A 19,060-nucleotide genomic window follows, 5' to 3' on the forward strand; every position below is an offset into this window, starting at 1 on the left:
CTTGGGTTGGAAGGGATCCACAAAGGTCATCTAGTCCAACCCTCCTGCAATGATCAGGGACATCTTCATCTAGATCAGGGTTCCCAGAACCATATACAGCCTGGTCTTATATGTCTCCAGGGATGGTGCATCCACCATCTCTCTGGGCAACCTGTGCCAGGATTTTACCACCCTCATTGTAAAGAATTTCTTCCTTGCATCCAGCCTGAATCCCCCATCTTTTAGTTTAAAACCATCACCCCTCATCCTATCAGAACAGGCCCTGCTAAAAAGCCTCTCCCCATCTTTCTTATATGGCCCTTTTAAGAACTGGAAGGTTGCAATTAGGTTTCCTCCATGTAGGCGACTTGGACTGAAGTTTCCATTTAAATGAACAGTATTCTATTCTCTGGTCTTAGAGAAGAGTGATACTACACAGGGGCCCTAGGCACATATAAATCATCTGCTTCAGAGCCTGCTTCTAACTCAAATGCTATAGATATCTCCTTTAACTGTTGATTCACAGAGGTCTTACTTGCAACGAGCCACAGGTTTGGTCACAATATGACCATTGTCTTGTTACAGGATGTGTTTTTTATACCTATTACAGCTGAAAGGCCATGGCATACAGGCTACTTCAAAATCATTGGGTCTGGGTAATGTGACAGGAAATCAGGGAGAGGAATGATAAATTTATAGAGGAAGGGAATGCTCTGGAAGGAATTCAAGCAGAGAGGGGAAGGATGGTGAACATACAGCAAAGAAGAATCCTGCTTCGGCTGAAGCCCCAGTATTATTTTCTGTGTGAAAAGGGCAGGGCAGGTTTCTTCATAAGAAGCCTGCACAAAACCATTGCTTGGTTATTCCAAACAGCATGCATTTATCCATCTGTGTCTGCCTTTGGCTGCCATTACCTTTTTATTTTCCTTTTTTTTTTTTTTTTCTTAATGTTAGTGAGAGAAGCTGATAAAAGAGTTTATTAATTAGTATTCCACACTGCATGTTTTGCTCAATGCCAAAATGCTGGAGCCTGGCAGGAGGGTCAGTGTTTGGGTATGCTATGCAAGCTCCATGGGGTGCACTGCCCGTAAGCTCTGCTTTTATGAGTCCCTCATTTTGCAGCCTTCAAAATTAACATGGGATTCTCTAGACATAGCAAAATATGTACTCCTTGCTACAGCTAATGTTACCTGGGATGAGTTCTTACTTTTATTTTTAAAAGCAAGATATAGCCCAACATTTAACCCCACATATTGCACATAAAAGTGTACAGTCCTTAGTGCTGCACCTTTGCAAATGTTTTTTCCTGCATGGTGCTGCACTGCCTGTTCACATGCCTACTGTGCCTGTACTGATGGAAGAGCTGTGCAAATGTAGGCACAAAATTGGCTAGGATATTTTAAAGGAAAATATGCCTATGAGTCTGTCAGTTACGGAAATGGTATTTTAACACAAGTTTGAAAACCATACTTTTAGAACTGTCTTATAGTGTGTCTAATACGTTATGCAAAAAAAAAATAAATTATTGTAAGTAGCAGTATAGACAGCATTCAATTTCCTTAAGGAGATCAATTACTTCCTTAATCCCTAAATACAACCTTATTTGTGCATGCAAGACCTAGTTCTTAGAAGCAATGAACCCATCAATTGTTATTTCACAGGAAAAAAGCCATCAGGAAAGGCGTATCCACTGTAATAGAATCAAAACCTCCTGCGGAGAAAGAGGAGAGCGACATCTCGAGGCAGCCTGGCCAAGATGACACACCTCAATGCCCCTGAGCTGGTGGCAGGATCTGTCATTAGCAGTGTTGACAGGCAATAGAATAAAAAAGGCATTCCGATCATGCTTAAATATAGAAACAAATAGTTATTTGCAAATCATCTATACAGTCGGAAGAGTTTGAGAAGATCTTCCTATTGCTTTTTCTTCTGTGTTTAGACCTTCAGTACTGTTTTGCATCTTCCTTTAGACCCTTTATGGCACTATGTCACTGGTGACTAATATACAGGATATATGCTCTGGGTATCTTCCTGTACAATACAAAGAAAAGTCTGGAATCTATCAGTGGAAACTTGGCTTCAGCAAAGCCAAAAGCTCATTTCTGAACAGCCTCAGAAGCTGTAGCAATTCTTACCAAGGTGTTCACATAAAGATTTTGATGAATGTAGAGCAGATATAATGGTATCACTTGAAGGAGATAAGGAATCCGCAATTCTTTTTATTAAATCTGCTGGTTTTGTACTTTAGCCATCCCAACAGTTTCTGTTGCTGCAGCCGTGATACAGCGTAAAGAGCCGTTCTTTTCTCAGCTGCTGATCTCCACTCCTCTCCAACCACTGCTGTTGCCATAGTGTGGGTACAGCTGCACCACACAACAAAAGATGTGAGCTGTTGGCACCACCAATAAATGATGAAACAGGCATGACGCACACTCACAGGAGGAAGCTAGTGGGGGTCTGTTGAAAGGGGCAGAAGAGACCTACCCATACATAGTTAACAGATGCATCACAAGTTTTCCTGGTAATTATCAGCAAATAAATCTTTAGTCCGATCTTAGAAGGAAATTTATAGTCAAGGTAAATGAAAATGGAGTTAGTGGGAAGGATATTGCTGTTTAATCATTTCCATGAAGTACACAGAGCATAAACTATACTTTTATAGCGAATTTAAAAATGCATTTCCTCTCCTTCTACCTTCCATCATAAGGAATCATGCTCAATGTGTTCTAATTTTTGATGGAAGGAAAAGTATTTCCACTGGTGGAGCAGATGCTGAGAACACAGAGCACTATTGTTTCCTATTGCTCTTCCTTCTGTGTTTAGACCCTCAGTACTGCTCTGCATCTTCTTCTAGACCCTCTATAGCACTACGTTACTGGTGACTTACAAACAGGATACGTGCTTTGGTTATCTTCCTGTACAATACAGAGAAAAGACTCTATTTGTTTCATTGAAAGTCTACCGAAACCCCAACTCTAACATTTTATTCAAACACGACCTAAAATACTGTATTAAGAAACAAACACATACAAGCAAACCCCTATACTAGAAAGTGTCACAAGCTTTTTATACAGATTCACAGTGATAAATAGATACAAGGACATTCCCTTCCATCTATACCAGATACTTAAGACCAAAAAGTGCAGCCTTTTTTGTATTCTCCAGTCTCATTCAGGTGTTTCACCTAGAAGTCTGGTTCATAAATAACTTCTTCTAAAAAAGAAGTTTCCAAAACATAACAAGCTTAATTAAGCTTGCTTAATTAATTAATTAAGCATTGCTTAATTCAGATCATCTGGACAGTGTTTTTGGCACAGGCTCCTTTCAATGTCCATTTCCACCTTCTGAGAGTATGCGTGATGGTTCGGTGTACTTTGCTGTCAGCAAGTAGAAGAGGGCAGGTGCAGGTACCAAGGCAAGCAATGGTAGGTCCTGCTCAAGCTTATCCAGTTTGGAAATGGAGATGATTCCATAGGCATGAAGTAACCAGTGGCTGAAGAGAACAACAAGCCTTTTCTTCCTCACAAGAAGATCCTTGAAAGACTTGCAAAATAAACACAGTACCTTGTTAGCATTCATCCTCTTACCTAGTACCTGATTAACAGTATTATAGGTAGCACAGAGAAACTGCATGAAGCCTCTTGGGTTTGAGCCCTTCCAGCACAGAAGGAAGTTCCTCAGAGCACCACAAGAGGGAAGTCTCGCAGGAGCTTCCTCCAGCTCAGAGAAGTCTTAAAGAGGCTTAAACACAGAATACACAGCTGAAAAAAGGCAAGAGACAAAGTGGTCTCTCCTCAAATTCAAGTATTTTAAAGTATTAAACAAGTATTAAACACAGGAAACATGTTTACCTACCTCCACTTCAGATGCAGACATATATACAGCCAGTGTAACCAAAGACAACACCAGTATGATGTATGGGAAGGCATAATCTAAAGGCAAACATCAAACACATCAGGAGAAAGAATACTCCATACACATTTCAGCAGAGGTAATTTTTCCACATAAAACCATGGGTGTGAAATAAACTAAGCTACTGTAGCCCACCTCTTATCATCCCATCAAACACACACAGTGGTAAGGCTCAGCCTGGCACAACTATTCAACACTTCAGTTTTGGGTTTTCAAACTTTTTCTGTTATTTCAAGGTGGAGTTACTGTACATTTAAATCACTAACTGAAAAAGGCAGATAATGAGAAAAGGAATCAGGCTGAGCGGGGATTTTGTGGCACCTGTCCCCTTCATGTGACAAGTTGGCAGGAAGCAAACCTAAAAATAGCACTTTGATCCACCTCTGAAATCCGACAAAATCTACCTTAGCAGAAAGTGGAATGAGCTCCCTCTGATGTAATTTTCTCTCACACCCCTTCTATTCCCTTTTTGAGAACGGCAAAGTCTCTACCAGCACCAGCAGAGACAAAGCAGTGTTGGTCAGGATCCTGATTAGGACAGGGCTACTGATGAGCACCTTTTTCAGGCAAAACTCCTCACAATAACCTTAAACAACATCCTTATTTTTGAAGCAAAAAGAGTGTCATGTCCCTCCCTCTCATAAGTCACCTATTAGTGTGTGTTTATAGGTATGTTTATTAGTATTATTAAGAGAGAACTCACAAAGCAGGCCTCCTCCAACAGCCTGAAGCACAGTGAGGATAGGGAAGAAGTACAGTGCTGCATAAATGCTTTTAAATCGATCAGACTTTCCTAAACCACAGGCAATTTTCTTAACCAGAAGAGGCCGAAGTAGCATCATTAACACGAGACAGAAAGCGTAATATATAAACACAATGGTGTACCTAGGAAGAGAAAAAAAAAAAAAAAAAAGATTAATTCCTTAAAATGTGTGGTTCTATCCTGCAGACTCAACTCAGAACCAAGGAATTTCGGGATAGTCAGTGAGTCCAAAGAATTTATAATCAAAGGGTATAAACACAGAATGATGCACTCACTTTTACTAAGCAAAATGGTCAAGATGCAGAAAAGATAGAAAAAAAAACCCCAGAGTCTTATGCTTCATAGCTAAACAGCCTGAACTACACTGCCTTCTTTGACGACTCGGAAAGTCACTAGGTGTTGCTGAGTCTTTCACACACAAACCAGCTCAATGCATGAAACACTTCTGGGGATTGATACTCATTGGTCCCAGTTACACCTGAACACTTTTTGCCTCTTCGAGAAGAGGCACAGATAGAAACACACTTGTATAAAAGGGACACAAAAGAAAGGAGCATAAAAGCCTTTAAGCTTACAGTGGATAGACTGCTTCGTGAGTGCAGTGCACCGTGGTGATGTAGTCGGGGCTTGGGTTGTAAAGCATCGTGTACCAGTCTGAAAGCTTCTTCACCTTGCAGGAGCGGATATGCACTGACCCAACGGGGTCACTGACGAGCAGCGTAACAATTGCTGCAACACTGCACTCGAACAAGGCAGTTACATGCTGCAACAGTGCACGGGAACTGTGGAAGTAGAGAGAGAGATTTACTATCTGGCTAACACAACAGGAAACCTAAATGCTGACTGGAAAGTTCCTATGCAGTATAGAACCTTCTACAGAGTTAATACTCACTGTGATCAAGGTTAGGACAACTCTGCTTGAATAAAAAGTATTTGAAGCTGACTGTGAAAACTCACAATCTCAGATGATTTAGCATGTAAAATGTGACTGAACAACATTCCAGCCTCTTAAATGAAAGCTTGCTGTAGCAAAAGCATCCTGTCAGGTGAGGAATAGCACCTCTCAGCTGTTGTGGTTTCAAAGAAAGCAACACTGGGGATAAGACACCAGACATCTCAGAAGGGGTAACATTGTCATGTATGATATAAGCAAACTTTCAAAGCTGCAAGTCCTTGTTAAGGATGGTATATATTCATATATTAAACTCTCCCAGTTTTTGGTGTTTAGTATGCCTCAGAGTCGTTACTTCTTAAAAGTTCCAGCCTAGCACCTAATGGCTGCATGCAGCTGTGGTTTTAAACCCCTTTTTCACAGAACTTCCCTGATGCACCATGCTGATGTAAAAGTTATGCCAGCTATGCTACCAGGACCAAAGCCCAGCATATATATTCCTACAGAGGAAACTCAAACCGATTCTCTCAATGTGTGCAGCACTGCTGATAGGGGCCTCTGCAGGTGGTAGGTCTGGCCCAGGAGAGAGGGGTTCACACATTGTGCCACTTCTGCTCGCTACTCAGAAACCCAGGCCAGGCCAAACTGACACATGGACTGAGTACCACCACACTGAAGAAATACAGACCATGCTCCGAGGGTGGTGACTGGTAAGAAGGACCTGCAGGACTTTTACACTTGTAAATAACCCCCTGTCCAGATGCCCAAAGCTTATCAGCTCAATCAACAGCATGAGCTGGACAGTTCAATTCAGCATCTTCAATCAATCACTTGTGGATACAAGATTTCCATTTTTAAATAACTTATCTGAAGAAGGAGTATACAAACCTTTTTTTTCCTGAATACCATTCAATAAAGAACCAGTGTAAAACCAGAGGAAGCATGGCCATGAAGCCAAGGTACAACCAGTCATAGCGGTCTGGAGATCCCACACATTCCCGGCAGATTTTGTTGTCATCAGTTCTTTGACCTCTAGGGCATACCTACAAAAAGCAGATACTGTTTACACAGCATTCGAGTACCAATAATGAATCATTGCAGTTCCTGGAAAAATAGCTTGAACTAGTGCTGGGGCGAGATACATATAGACTTCTAAAGAGATAAATGTTAAACTTAGCAATTTCTCAAGTTACACTGGCCTCACCCTCTGTGGCTCTTCCTTCTCAACATAAACAAAGACGAAGCATGTTTAACATGCTTCAAAGTTTCCATTTCCCTCTCCCACTGTTACAACATCTCCCTTTCACCGATAAGCTCATGCAGCCATCAGGCCACTCACAACCGCTGCCAACCTCCCCTCCGCTTTCCTGCTCCCCTTTCATTGCACCCACCCCCAGATCTTGCTCTCCCTCAGTACTGCAAAAAATCAGCAGGCAGAATGATTTCAGCACAGCTCTCCGTTCCATTCCACTCCGTTCTGTTCCAGTTTTCACAGCTCCTCGGCTCAGCTCCGGTTTAGCACCTCACTTCAGGGAACGTCTCATTGAGCAGCTGCTGCTTTCGGTAAGGAAACTCTGTCTGTCCTCTCCAGCCCTCGGGTCCCCCTGGTCCCCAAGGCACCTCGGGGCTGAGCTGTGGGCCGCGATGCTGCTCACAGCGGGATCCACACCAGCCTCCCAGCACTAGTGGCTGGAGCGGTCCTGCCTGAGCAGCCACGGCCTGGCCCCGCGCAGGGCCACCCCTGCTCCCCAGCCCTTACCTCGCCCGCTCCGAACTTACCCCGCAGTCCCCGTAAGTCTCCACGGAGCCGTTGACTGACAGGACGGTCCTGCCGCAGTACAGCCCGAGGCAGGCGGGCTGGATGTCCACAGCTGCGGGGAGAACGCAGCCCGCGTTACCACGACGCCCCTACCCGGCCCGGAGCGTCTCACACCCCGCGGCTCCCCCGCACCCGAGAGGCACCGAGCGCCGCCCGTGGCACGCTCCAGCCGCCGACAACCCCGCCAGTGCCAGTGCCAATGCCAGCCCCAGCCCGTCCTACCGGCACGAAACATCCCGACAACCCATCAACCGCCCCTCAAACACCACACAGCTACTTCCGCACTCGACACTTCCGCTTCCGACGCGAGGACAAGCTCCACCCCCCGCAGCCGTGTGGGAGTGGTCAAGCAGGGGGCGGGTACTGCTCCGCCCCGGGGCCGTGGTCCGGGTGGGTCCTGTTCCGCGGCGGCGGTGGAGATGGCGATGGCGATGGCGATGGCGATGGCGGCGGCGGCGGCGGCGGCGGCGATGGCGGCGGCGGCGGAGGGTAGCGATGCCAGTACCGGTGCCGGTGCAGGACGATGGCTGCCGCCGCACTCACCTTCGGGCCTGGTGCTGCAGACGGTGGAGATGCACACGGGCGGCGAGCCGCTGCGCATCATCCCGCACCTAGAGGCGGCAGAGGAGGCAGCGGCGGTGGGAGGACTATCGCTGCTGTCGCTGCGGAGGCAGGTGGCAGCCACACAGGACCACGTGCGGCGGGCGCTGATGCACGAGCCGCGGGGGCACGGCGGCATGTACGGGGCGGTGGTGGTGCGAGGAGCGGCTGCCGCTGCCGGCGCCCACCTGGCAGCACTCTTCCTGCACGGTGCCGGCTACAGTGCTATGTGCGGCCATGCTGTCATGGCCCTCGGCCGCTTCGCCCTCGACTATGGGCTGGTGGCGGCGCCCAGCTGCCCCGAGACCGCTGTCCACCTGCGCTGCCCCTGCGGGCCCGTCACTGCCTTTGTGCCCTGGGATGGCCACCGCAGCGGCAACCCTGTCCGCTTCCACAGTGTGCCTGCCTTTGCTGTCACCACAGGTGGGAACTGGGCCTGCTGCACTGGGGCTGGGGGGGCTGGTGGTCTGGCTGAGGGGCATCTGGCAAATCCCTCCCCAGTTCTGACGTTCCTCAAAGGCCATCAGGGACAGCACAAGGTGTTGTGAACTGCTCTCTGGCATGGGAGCACCCAAGTCATTGTCTCTATGCCCCCCTTGCACGTGACTGGGTTCCTCTACTCTGCGTGCAAGCCAATGGCCCAGTACAGTTTCCCATCTTCAGAGCTGTCTTTTTCTCTGCCCAGACTTGGCCATCGACGTCCCCGGTTACGGAAAGGTGGTGGTTGACATTGGCTATGGTGGTACTTTCTATGCCTTTCTCAGCGCTGAGCAGCTGGGCCTTGATGTGTGCTCTTCGAAGACCAGAGACCTTGTCAATGCGGCAAGTGCAGTGACAGAAGCAGTGAAGAAACAGGTACGGTGGAGCGCTGTGGTATCCCCACGTGCTCCCTTTGGGTGACTGCACTAGATGAAGGCCCTTTATTCCCCTGAAGCACTCAGTATGGGAGGGAGTCCCGTCCTTCTAGCCCTATGTTGACTTTAGAAGTTCTCCTCCAGGTTCACAAGGATGTGAGAAGGAGCTCACTTTCCTGCTGCTGCGTCTTTCTCTGTGCCTGGAAAAGCAGAGGTGGAAATGCAGCACTGTGGCCTTGTCCCCTTCCTCTGGTCTCTTGAGGAAGCTGTACTGCTGGCTGCCCAGCTGCAGCATGCATTGCTGAAGCTGTCTTTGCTGTTCCCAGTTCAAGCTTCATCACCCTGAAAGCGAAGACCTGGCTTTTCTCTATGGCACCATACTGACTGATGGGAAAGATGTCTTTAGTGAGGAGCCCACCACCAACATCTGTGTGTTTGCAGATGAACAGGTACAGGAATGGGCTCTTCTCAGACACACAAGGCATCACCTTTATTCTTTCTTACATCCACTCCAGAGGACAGTTCTGCTGCTTCTTGCTTTGGATAGTGATGATTGCTTCTGCAGCAGTTTTCCTCTGAAGAGCTGTCACTTAACACGTGTTGATTTAGTTCCTTATGACAGAAATACTTCTGCACATCTTAGATGGGGGCATTTTAAAAGGGTTCATATCCGTGTTCCATGGGTAGGAATTTCCCAGGAGTTCAGGGGCTGAGGTGGGGTCCCAACATAGTGCATGTCCTTAAAGTCCTCATCTAGGGAATAGCTGCTGGGGATGAAGAGAGCAAGAGAGGAAAGAAGGGGTGTAAACTTCTATCCTTGTCTGCAGTGGATGAGGCATCACATAAATAGCAGGGGAAGTTGTGACTGGACTGCTTAGCAGTGAGGCGTGTGGAGCATTGGGACAGATCACTTCAGAACCTGGCCAATATTGTGGTTTTGAAAGTTTTAAAATCCAGGCTGGCCAGCTGTGCTCTTAGTGTAAGGAGAACTGATCCTGCCTTGATGTGTAAGAATCAGATGATGCTGGGAAGCTTTCAAGTGCTCCCTAAATAGCCTCAATATTTATCAGATCATTCATCCCTACAGTTTGACAAAGCTGATCACAACTCAGAAGTTACCCCAAACCTGTTTATTTTGTCCTTTCCTTTGTGATGCATCTGAATTCTGTACGAAACCCTAGGATAGAGGGGTCTCCCTCAAGTGTGGTGGCCAAGAGAACTGAGGGGAGTGATACTGTTTTCTGTTAAACCCCAAAACAGCAGAGCTGGTTCATCTTCTCTTCTGAATATAGGTTGACCGAAGTCCAACAGGATCGGGTGTGACAGCTCGCATCGCCTTGCAGTACCATAAGGGACTCATCCAGCTTAATCAGACCAGAACCTTTCGGAGCAGCACCACAGGATCCTTGTTCACAGGGAAGGCAGTGAAGGCAAGTGGCTTGTGCTGGACTTTCCCTCTGTCTGGAAGACTGCGGAAAAAGTGCTGTGGCCTTAGCTCAGTGGAGAAGCAGAGAAGCCTTTCTGTGCCTGGGGAAGGGCATATGGAAGGAAGGAGGTGCCTGGGGGGTTTGTCTTACCACAGTCTTTCAAGGTTTTTAGTTATAGAAGCAAGGAACAGTAAGACTCTGTTCTGTTGCATGGCTTCCCTGCAAGTCCTCTCTTGGCTATCAAGAACGGACTGGGTTGAGAAGTGCTTATGTAGATAAATTAGCCTGGTCCATTCTCAGTGACAGCTGAGGGTAGATTCCTGGTTTCTTCCCCTCTTCCCTGATCGAAGGCTGACTGTGTTGTTCAGAGATGTAATAGCTGGGTCTGTGCATCTGGGTTTCCAGGCCCAGCCTTGGCCCCGAGACATCTGACAGCATGTGGCCATGAAGGTCTCAACATGCCCCAGGGAGATGTCTTTGGGTGTGAGTGGCCACTGGCTTGTTGGCATCCTGTGGCAGTGCCGTGGCTTGCAAGCTCAGACCAGCAGCAGCAGCAGTTGTGCAGGTGTGGAGCTCATGCAGGCAAGGTGAGGTGGTGAATGAGCGGCTGCACACTTTGGGATGTACCTGGGCAGGGCAGCGTGCTCACTGAGGGGTGTCTGCACAAGTGCCAGGTAGCGCTGGTGTTTCATGGGCTTGGGAGAGTGGAGAACCCCCCATCACCTCTGTGCTGATCCAGATCCCTCTGCAGGAAGCCAAGTTGGGTGACTGCAATGCTGTTGTCGTGGAAGTCTCAGGAGAAGCCTTTTACATCGGTACGACCACCTTCACTGTGGAAGAGGAGGACCCATTGAAATATGGCTTCTTCTTCAAGTGACCCAAGCCATGGCCTGGTGGCAAAGTCTCACTGATGGTTCTGCACTTCTCCTGCCCATGCATTTCTGTTCTGCTTCCCCGCACTGCTCATTGCAATATGCCAGAGCAACAGGAATAGCCCTTGGTGGTGTGACAGCATCTGCTGTGTTTCAAGCTAACAGGCCATGTTCCCCTGTTGTGATTAGCATATTGGATGCAGTGAGATTAGCATTTATGGGCTGCTCTGAGAAGCCGTCATACTTTTTTCTCAATAATTATTTGCAGAAAATGTAGCTGATCTTGGAGACCTGTCTTCAAATTAATGTGCCTTCTCTATGTCTGTAAATTACTAATTTCAAAGCCAGATTCCTATTAAATGCCAGCTGAAAACACTGCTTTTCTCCTCTTGTTTCACTCCCGGAACTCATTTCCAGGGCTCTGCTGAGTGTGTCACAGCTGTTGGTTTGAATTGCCTGTTCTCCCTCATGCCTCAGCTCAGCTGCCCATGCTGCTGTGACTCGTGCCCCAGCTTCCCAGGTCTGCCCACCTCAGGCCTGTCCAAACACCCTGTTCCTCACTGCACTCACTTCACCCCTGCTAGAGCCCTCCTGCATCCCAGGTATTTCCTCAGAACCTTCTACAGTCCCTGCTGTGGGTCCCCTAAACCTTCCTCTCTTGCTTATCCTGGACCATTGGCTGCAAATACTCTGTGGCTAACTTTTAACAGGAGCAGCTGTATTCAGAGGTCTGACCCATTATGACCCTTGATTGCTAATTATTTATTGGTGATTTTGCCTCAGCCCTGTGGGGTAGTTTGTGCAGCAGTGTGCAGTCCGTACTTGCTTTGCTAGAGTTTCTTGAGGGAGGATTGATGGTGGAAAGACTAAAGCAAGCCCTGGGCTGTAGGCAAGCATTTGCAGTGGCGGAAGCAGAGCTTCAAAACACCTGTGGCCTGTAATTTCCACTGTGTCTCTGGACAAAATGCTGTTTGTTTATTGAAGACGTTCATGGGAGTGTGTTTTGTTGAAATGAGACATGAAAATGAGAATTATCATCTCCCAGTAGCTCATGCAGCAGAAAGGAGCAAGTCATACTGGAGAGCTTGGAAAAGGCTGGCATGGAAAAGCCTGGGATTGATTTCTTCTGTCAACATGGAAAATTATAACTTTGCCTGTGCTACCAACAGAGGTTTTTTAGCCTGGAAGCTAGAGCTCTTGCTTCAGCTTTCTAGTAACTCCCTGATACATCACTTACAGGCTCTGGTCCCAGGAGCAAGAATTAACAGACACATCCTTCGTGCTTGCAGGAGTGAACTCCGCTGTGTGTTTTTAGCTACTGGGCATCTCTCCTGCAATCAGCCCCGCAGCCTGGCTCCCGGAGAAGAGGTGAGGCAGCAAGTCCTGAAGCCCAGCATAGAAAGGTTGGAAGCTCTTCGGGTATTAGAACAGGCTGTCCAGGGAAGTGGTGGAATCACCATCCCTGGAAGCATCCAAAAACCATGTAAATGTGGCTCTTAGTTACATGGTTTAGTGTTGGACTTGGCAGTCCTGGGGTAAAGGTTGGACTTAATGATCTGAAAGGTCTTTTCCAACCTAGCTGATTCTGTGAATCTGTGATGAATTGGGTCATATCCCTCATTATGTATTCATGGTGATACCCCTAAGAAGTTTTTCTTGTAGGGGCAGCAGCTCCAGCATGGCTGAGAGTGGTGGGACAAGGTCCTGCTGCCAGTGTGAGAGTCCCCGTCCTGACCCGTCAACCCCTCAGCTTGCGAGACTCCAACCTGGAGAGCAGAGCCGGCCTCCGCCAGAGTGTCTGGGGGTAGCTGATCCCTGCCCCTTCGTGATGGGCTGCAGGGCTGTGCGGGAAAAGGGGCAGTAGGGGAGAGGGGCCATGAGGGAAGAGGGCTCTGAGAGGAAAGAGGCCATGTAAGGAAAGAGGCTGTGGGGACCCGTCCCCGGCTCTGGGTTGGGGTGAGGCCGGTGTGGGGTGAGGGAGTCCCTGTGCCCGGGCTTCCCGCGCCCCGCTGCTCGCCTGCGGACACTCCGTTCCCCGCCCCCGGGACCGCGGAGCGAGCCGGGCCGGGCCAGTTCCCCGGGCAACGGCGGCCGCGCGACGTCAGCGGCTGGCGGGGCCGGCGGCCCTGCGCGGGCGGGGAGCGCCTCTGCAGCCGCGGCGCGGGGGGGGCATGGGGCTGCGCATGGAACCGGCCGCGGCTGTGCCGGGAAACCTGTCCCGCGGCGGCGGGAACGAGAGCGGCGGGGGAGCGGCGGCCGGGTGGTCAGCGGCGGCGCTGGCCTCGCAGGCGCTGGCGCTGCTGCTCATCTTCGCCCTCTCGGCGCTGGGCAACGGGGCGGTGGTGCTGGTGATCGCCCGGCACCGGCAGCTCCGCACGGTCACCAACGCCTTCGTGCTGTCGCTGTCGCTGTCGGAGCTGCTGGGCGCCCTGCTCTGCCTGCCCCTGGCCTTCTTCAGCCTGCTCAGCCGCCCGCCCGGCGCCTGGCTCTTCGGGCAGCGCCTCTGCCTGGCCAGCGCCGCCCTGCATGCTGGGCTGGGCATCGCCGCCACCCTCACCATGGCTCTCCTCTCCTTCGACCGCTACTGCGCCATCGTCCGCCAGCCCCGGCACAAGATGGGCCGCCGCCGCGCCGCGCAGCTCCTGGCTGCCGTCTGGCTGGCCGCCCTGGCCCTGGCCGGACCCTGGTACGGGCTGGGGGGCGAGGGGCAGCGGGAGGCCCGTCCCGGGGCCTATCACTGTTTCTACGTGCTTCCCTGGGGCTCATCCCGCCTGGGGCCACCCTACGGTGCAGCCCTCATTGTGCTCTGCTACCTCCTGCCCTTCGCCCTCATGTGCTTCTGCCACTACAACATCTGCCGTGCCGTGCGGCTGGCCGAGAGCCGCGTGCGGCCCCTCACCACATACGGGCACCTGCTGCGGGCCTACGGGGAGATGCGCACAGCCACCACCGTCCTCATCATGATCGTCTCCATCATTTGCTGCTGGGGGCCCTACTGCATCCTGGGGCTGGCTGCAGCTGCTGGCCACCTGCCTTTCTCACCCACCATGGATGCTGTAGCCAGCGGGATGGCCTGGGCCAATGGTGCCATCAACCCCCTCATCTATGCCGTCCGCAACCCCAACATCTCTGTGCTGCTGCGGCGCAGCCGTGAGGGTGGCTACAGGACTAGGAACAGCATGGCAGCCTACCTCTTGGTCCCGGGACGCCAGCCGGAGCCCCGGAGCAGGGCTGACCATGTCCGGGAGCGCTACATCAATCGGCACAGCGGCCCCCCGGGCAGTGCCCCGTCTTCCTCCAGCCCAGCAAGTGGAGGAGAGATGGCCATGTGGGCCTGCAAGAATCCTGCTGTACTCTTCTGCCGGGATGGGCAGCCAGACACCATCTCTGAGGCCACCTTGCAGGCCAAAGCGGGCACTGTTGACACCAGCCTCTGAAGTGATGGGGGACCAGGATGGAGGCATTGGGCCTCAATGCCATCTCCCTGAAGAACTGCAGGGAGTGCCAGTGCTTGGAGTCCTTTGCTGGCAGACTACCAGGAAATTGGAAATTGGAGCGATGGGACTGTGTGAGACACTGTGTGCTTTGTTCTTCATTGTGTGAGCTCTGGTTTGGCAGCTCAGTCTGCAAGCAGCAAGAGCTCCACAGTGAGAAAAGTCCTCCTTCCCTTTCAGCAGGCCTGATGCACTAGTGATAGCTGCCAAGCTGAGCCAGCACAAGAGCTTGACTGCAAGAACAAAACAGTGTTTGCTCCAGGCCTGCAAAAAGTGCCACAGTGAAGCTAAGAGACAGGCACACAAATACAGCCCAAATGGACTGACTGTTTGAGCTGTTTCTTAAGTGCCAAAAAGCCATTGAAAACTGAGCACTGGCAGCTGGAAAACACTCTGAAAACACCACACTGTGAAAGCCGTATCATGGCAGGAAAATGTTGCTTTAACCCATTATATGTGGTGATGGACAGAAAGTCATGGACTGTGGGACAGGGTAAAAAAGCGATGTATTATTGTTTTGGTTTTGTTTGTTTTAAAACTCCCAAGCATAACAACAGTAATTGGTGTGAAAGGGAGGATGTATGACACTGGGAGAGAAGGAGAGGAAGATGAAACCTTAGTTGTCAAAATTGCAGCAGTCCTTTTTTTGCTGGAACAGTCAACTTAAAATATTGTGAATACAGGAAATTAGAGTTCTTCAGACACTGAGTAAAAGGGTGTGGGTGTAGACTATGGTATCGCTGAGCTTGTGCACAGGGGGTGCACTTTCTTTTTGAGCTCATCTCCCATCTGTGGGAAGTGTCTCACATCTCTAAGAGTGATGTGAGAGGTGAGTATCTGAAAGGAGAGATAAAGCAATATCATGTGCTCTTTATGTACTCTTAAGCATGTGAAAGTGTGTATATGCAGAGAGCAGATATTGTATTGATGGCAGCAATCCATCTGGAGTATAATATTTAAAATCCATTTTAGGAAAGGAAAATAATATAATGGAAGTGCAATTGTGGCATAAATTAATTTGAATTTATCAGTATATTATTTTTGTCCGAAGGCCTAAAGCCTAAAATTAGTATTTCAAATCAGAAACTAAGATTGGGCCTTCTTTTTTTTTTTTTTTTTTGCTGTTAAATGTGAGAGACAGGCAAGTGTTTTTCCTCGTACAAGCTTTAAAAATACAATGTTACTGTTTTACTGGATTTTGCAACTGTTTGTGACCCAAGTGACCATATTATCATTGTTTTGTAAGTGAGACAAGAAATAAATTGTCTTTTTTGCAGGCGATGAAGGTGTCTCAGCCTGGTACCATTCTCAACTCAGACTTGAGAAAGAAACTTCTGTAAAATATTGGCAGATGAATGGTAGTAGAGAGAGACCTAATCGCTTGTGAAATTTTAATGCAGCTGTTGTCCATGCTGTGAGCATTACTGTAATTTTCTTCTGGGAAGCTCCTGAAGTCCAGGAGGAGAAGATTTGACCCTTGACAACTGCTGAGCACTGATACTTTGCCCTGCAGGTCCTGGGTTTTGCAAGTTGTATGGTATATTCATACTGTTTCAGAGAGAAGCTGTACAGAAAACTACAGCTTTTCACAGCAGCTGTTTGACAGCAGGTGAACACTAGTGACTTGTTAGAAGGGTAGGACAGGAATTTTCTTGCATACCTGCCCTTCCACAGCTAAGTATGGCCAGTGTAAAGTGAAAGAGGTGGTTGTGAATGATGAGATTAGATTTAACTCTTACCTAGGTAGCTGGCAGGTGGTAACAAGGAGATTGGTGCAGGCTAATTTGCCAGACAGAGCACTCTGGTGTTTAGACAGCTTAAAGAGCATTTGCCTGAGTTCCACTAGTCATTAACTCTTACCTATAGAAAACTTTAGCTATGATCCAGGAGGTAGCAAAGAAAACCCATAGGGTTCTGCCTTCCCAGAAGGGTTATTGCTCCATGAGTTGTAGCAAAAGTCCTTAGAATAAATTCCAGCGCTCTGTAACGCAGGGAAGACAGAAGCAAGGAAAACTGTCTAACTCAATACTCATAGCCTTGTGTAATACAGACAGCGGGCAAAGGCAGACCACTTGTAGTTCATATATCACCTGCAGAGCAGCTGCACAGTAACTGATCCTCTGGCCATGGTAGAGCTAGCATGTTGGTGTGTACTGCAATGTGAAGTTTATGTGGAAAAGGATGTTGCTGGTTTTAGCCTGGCCCCTCTGCAGCTCTGAAGCAGAACCTGCACTTTGACCAGAAGTGATCATTTAGAGCCTTCCTGTCTTTAGCACCACACAGACTTACAGGGTTCTTTTGCACTTTTTGCATGCAAGAAGGGCTTTATCTGCCAACTGGAACGAACTTGGTCAGAGTAGATGAGCTAAGGTATAGTTAGTGGGTTAAGGAAATGAGGAAGATGAAGGCCCAGCACTGCTATGCCTGACTCGTGGCATGCCATCGAGTGCTATGGCTGCATTGGCTAAGCATACTGGCTAACATATGGCTAAAAGCCCGTGAAAAGGGTGGTCCTGCTCCCCTCAGTGCTTGGTTCTGACCAACTGCCCAGTCCCTTCTGTACATACCACCACAACTGACTCTCAGTAGCCAGCTCAGGCACTAAACAACAGAAACCATTCATTCCCTCTTTTGCATGCTGGTTTCATTTTTCTGGCAGTTGCTTCTGGCAGGGGCAGGATTGGGGATGCCAGGGCTGAGGTCGACCATAAAGCATTATGGGAGCTGCATCAGGAGTGAACCAACACCGCTTTCTAGGAAGGTGGTAGTGAAGCTGGAACAACACAGATTTTCACATATTTTTAACAAGCACTGCCTGGTGCTCATAATTAATCTTGTATGTGAAGAGCTGAATGAGGGCAGCTGGCTGCAGTCTTTGAGCCATCACAAAGCAGCACATTTCTGTTAAACACTAACTTGGGCTGTAGGAGGGGAGATTCTTGACCAGATTCTTTTTGACGTGGACCTGCTGCAGCTCTAATAGAGAGCCAGCCTGTGTTTTAAAGCTGTGCTTGTTCTGCACTCCTCATAATCATAGAATCACTCTGTGATTCTAAGATTATAGGTTATAATGATTCCATAGAATCGTTTTGATTGGAAAAGACCTTTAAGTCCAACCGTCAACCTAGCACTGCCAACCCCACCACCAAACCATGTCGCTAAGCGCTACATCTGCACATCTTTTTAGTACCACCAGAAATGTTGTCTCAACCACTTCCCTGGGTAGCCTGTTCCAATGCTTGACAACCCTTTTGGTGAAGAACATTTTTCTAATATCCAATCTAAACCTCCCCTGGTGCAACTGGAGGGCATTTACTCTTGTCCTGTCACTTGTTACTTGGGAGAAGGGATTAACCCTCACCTCATTATAATCTCATCTCTGGTAGTGTAGAGAGTGATACAATCTCCCCTCAGCTTCCTTTTCTCCAGGTGAAACAAACCCAGATCCCTCAGCCGCTCCTCATATCACAGCACCGTTGAACAAGTCAGGTAACATTGCAGGTCTACAGACTACACAGGTCTCTACACCCACATTTTAAAAACTATGTTTTAAAAAACACAACCAAACAGTGAAGTGTCTTAAATCACAAACAGCAGAGAGAGAAATGCAAGTACACACACACATAAACCACACCAAAGGCTGCAGGCTGCCTGCTGAAACAGTACTTGGAATGCCGCTATGTCCCAGCTGTGCTGAAGGTTGCTGCCTCTTACCAACAGTGCGGAGCAGGCGAGAAGGTCTTGGCCGTGCTAGCACACAAGTCAGTGTGTGAGTCTGTCCTTGTACGTTACAATACAGGTAAAAGTGTCCATGTGTTCTTCCAGAAGGAGACCTGAGGTTTAACCTCACTGTTTTACTGTAGCTCTGAAAACTGTCCATGGTTGCAGCTACTTGTTTCCTGGTAAGAAAATATCACAGCAAGCAGCTCCTGGCCAAGCCACTAATGGGGGCATTAGCTCCACATCTGCTCATGCTGGTGTGACCCCACTCAGAGATCCCCTTTCTTTAGGCTGAAGAATAACTCAGAAGGCAGCAAGACATCAAGGTTTTAGACACTGCAAAAGTAGCTCTAAGGCTCCAACCCTCCAGCCATAGCTCTGCAATCTTTCCTTCTTCCTCCATTGACGTGAGCCTGAATACAAGGCAAACCACAATCTCATTTGGAAAGGGCTCTGCAAAGGATGTTGGGACACTTGTTAACACCCCAATTCAAAAATCATGTCATTTATTCAGTGCAGGATATTTGGCATGAGAGCAGTTCACGTGATATGAAGATCAGGTCAGCCTCGGATAGCAGTGACGTTAGTCAAAGCCAAATTAAAAATTGGTCCTTGGGCTCTTTAGTCCCTCGTTGACTTCCCAGCATACTTACCTTCAGTCTAAGAGTTCCATACTGCCTGGCAATGATACAACTGATGCATTGTATCTTAGAACGAAAACATTAAGT

General features: G+C 48.7%; 3 protein-coding genes across 3 annotated transcripts; 2 read left to right on the forward strand and 1 right to left on the reverse strand.

The window, feature by feature from the left end:
* Positions 1 to 222: 222 nt before the first annotated feature.
* Positions 223 to 7,685, reverse strand: JKAMP (JNK1/MAPK8 associated membrane protein). The gene is made up of 7 exons (XM_080619509.1): positions 7,588 to 7,685; positions 7,326 to 7,417; positions 6,435 to 6,589; positions 5,230 to 5,436; positions 4,595 to 4,776; positions 3,835 to 3,911; positions 223 to 3,522 (listed from the first exon to the last, which is right to left on the reverse strand). The coding sequence occupies exons 1-7, from the start codon at positions 7,598 to 7,600 to the stop codon at positions 3,304 to 3,306; spliced, it is 945 nt and encodes a 314-aa protein (XP_080475635.1). The 5' UTR covers positions 7,601 to 7,685; the 3' UTR covers positions 223 to 3,303.
* Positions 7,686 to 7,790: 105 nt separating this feature from the next.
* On the forward strand, positions 7,791 to 11,123 carry L3HYPDH (trans-L-3-hydroxyproline dehydratase; the record flags this gene model as incomplete). Its single annotated transcript, XM_080618235.1, has 5 exons — positions 7,791 to 8,388; positions 8,651 to 8,820; positions 9,146 to 9,268; positions 10,112 to 10,249; positions 10,998 to 11,123. The coding sequence occupies 5 exons, from the start codon at positions 7,791 to 7,793 to the stop codon at positions 11,121 to 11,123; spliced, it is 1,155 nt and encodes a 384-aa protein (XP_080474361.1).
* Positions 11,124 to 13,289: 2,166 nt separating this feature from the next.
* GPR135 (G protein-coupled receptor 135) lies at positions 13,290 to 14,555 on the forward strand (the record flags this gene model as incomplete). The annotated part of the gene is made up of 1 exon (XM_080618811.1): positions 13,290 to 14,555. The coding sequence occupies one exon, from the start codon at positions 13,290 to 13,292 to the stop codon at positions 14,553 to 14,555; it is 1,266 nt and encodes a 421-aa protein (XP_080474937.1).
* Positions 14,556 to 19,060: the final 4,505 nt, after the last annotated feature.

Source organism: Psittacula echo, assembly GCF_963264785.1.
Source record: "Psittacula echo genome assembly, chromosome: 5".
NCBI lineage: Eukaryota > Metazoa > Chordata > Aves > Psittaciformes > Psittacidae > Psittacula > Psittacula echo.

Excerpts from the sequence above, each read along its gene's own strand:
- JKAMP (XM_080619509.1), bottom strand. Across the intron at positions 6,590-7,325 it reads AGACTTACGGGGACTGCGGG|GTATGCCCTAGAGGTCAAAG; the intron begins GTAAGTTCGGAG and ends TGCTTTTTGTAG. Across the intron at positions 4,777-5,229 it reads CACGAAGCAGTCTATCCACT|GTACACCATTGTGTTTATAT; the intron begins GTAAGCTTAAAG and ends TTCTCTTCCTAG.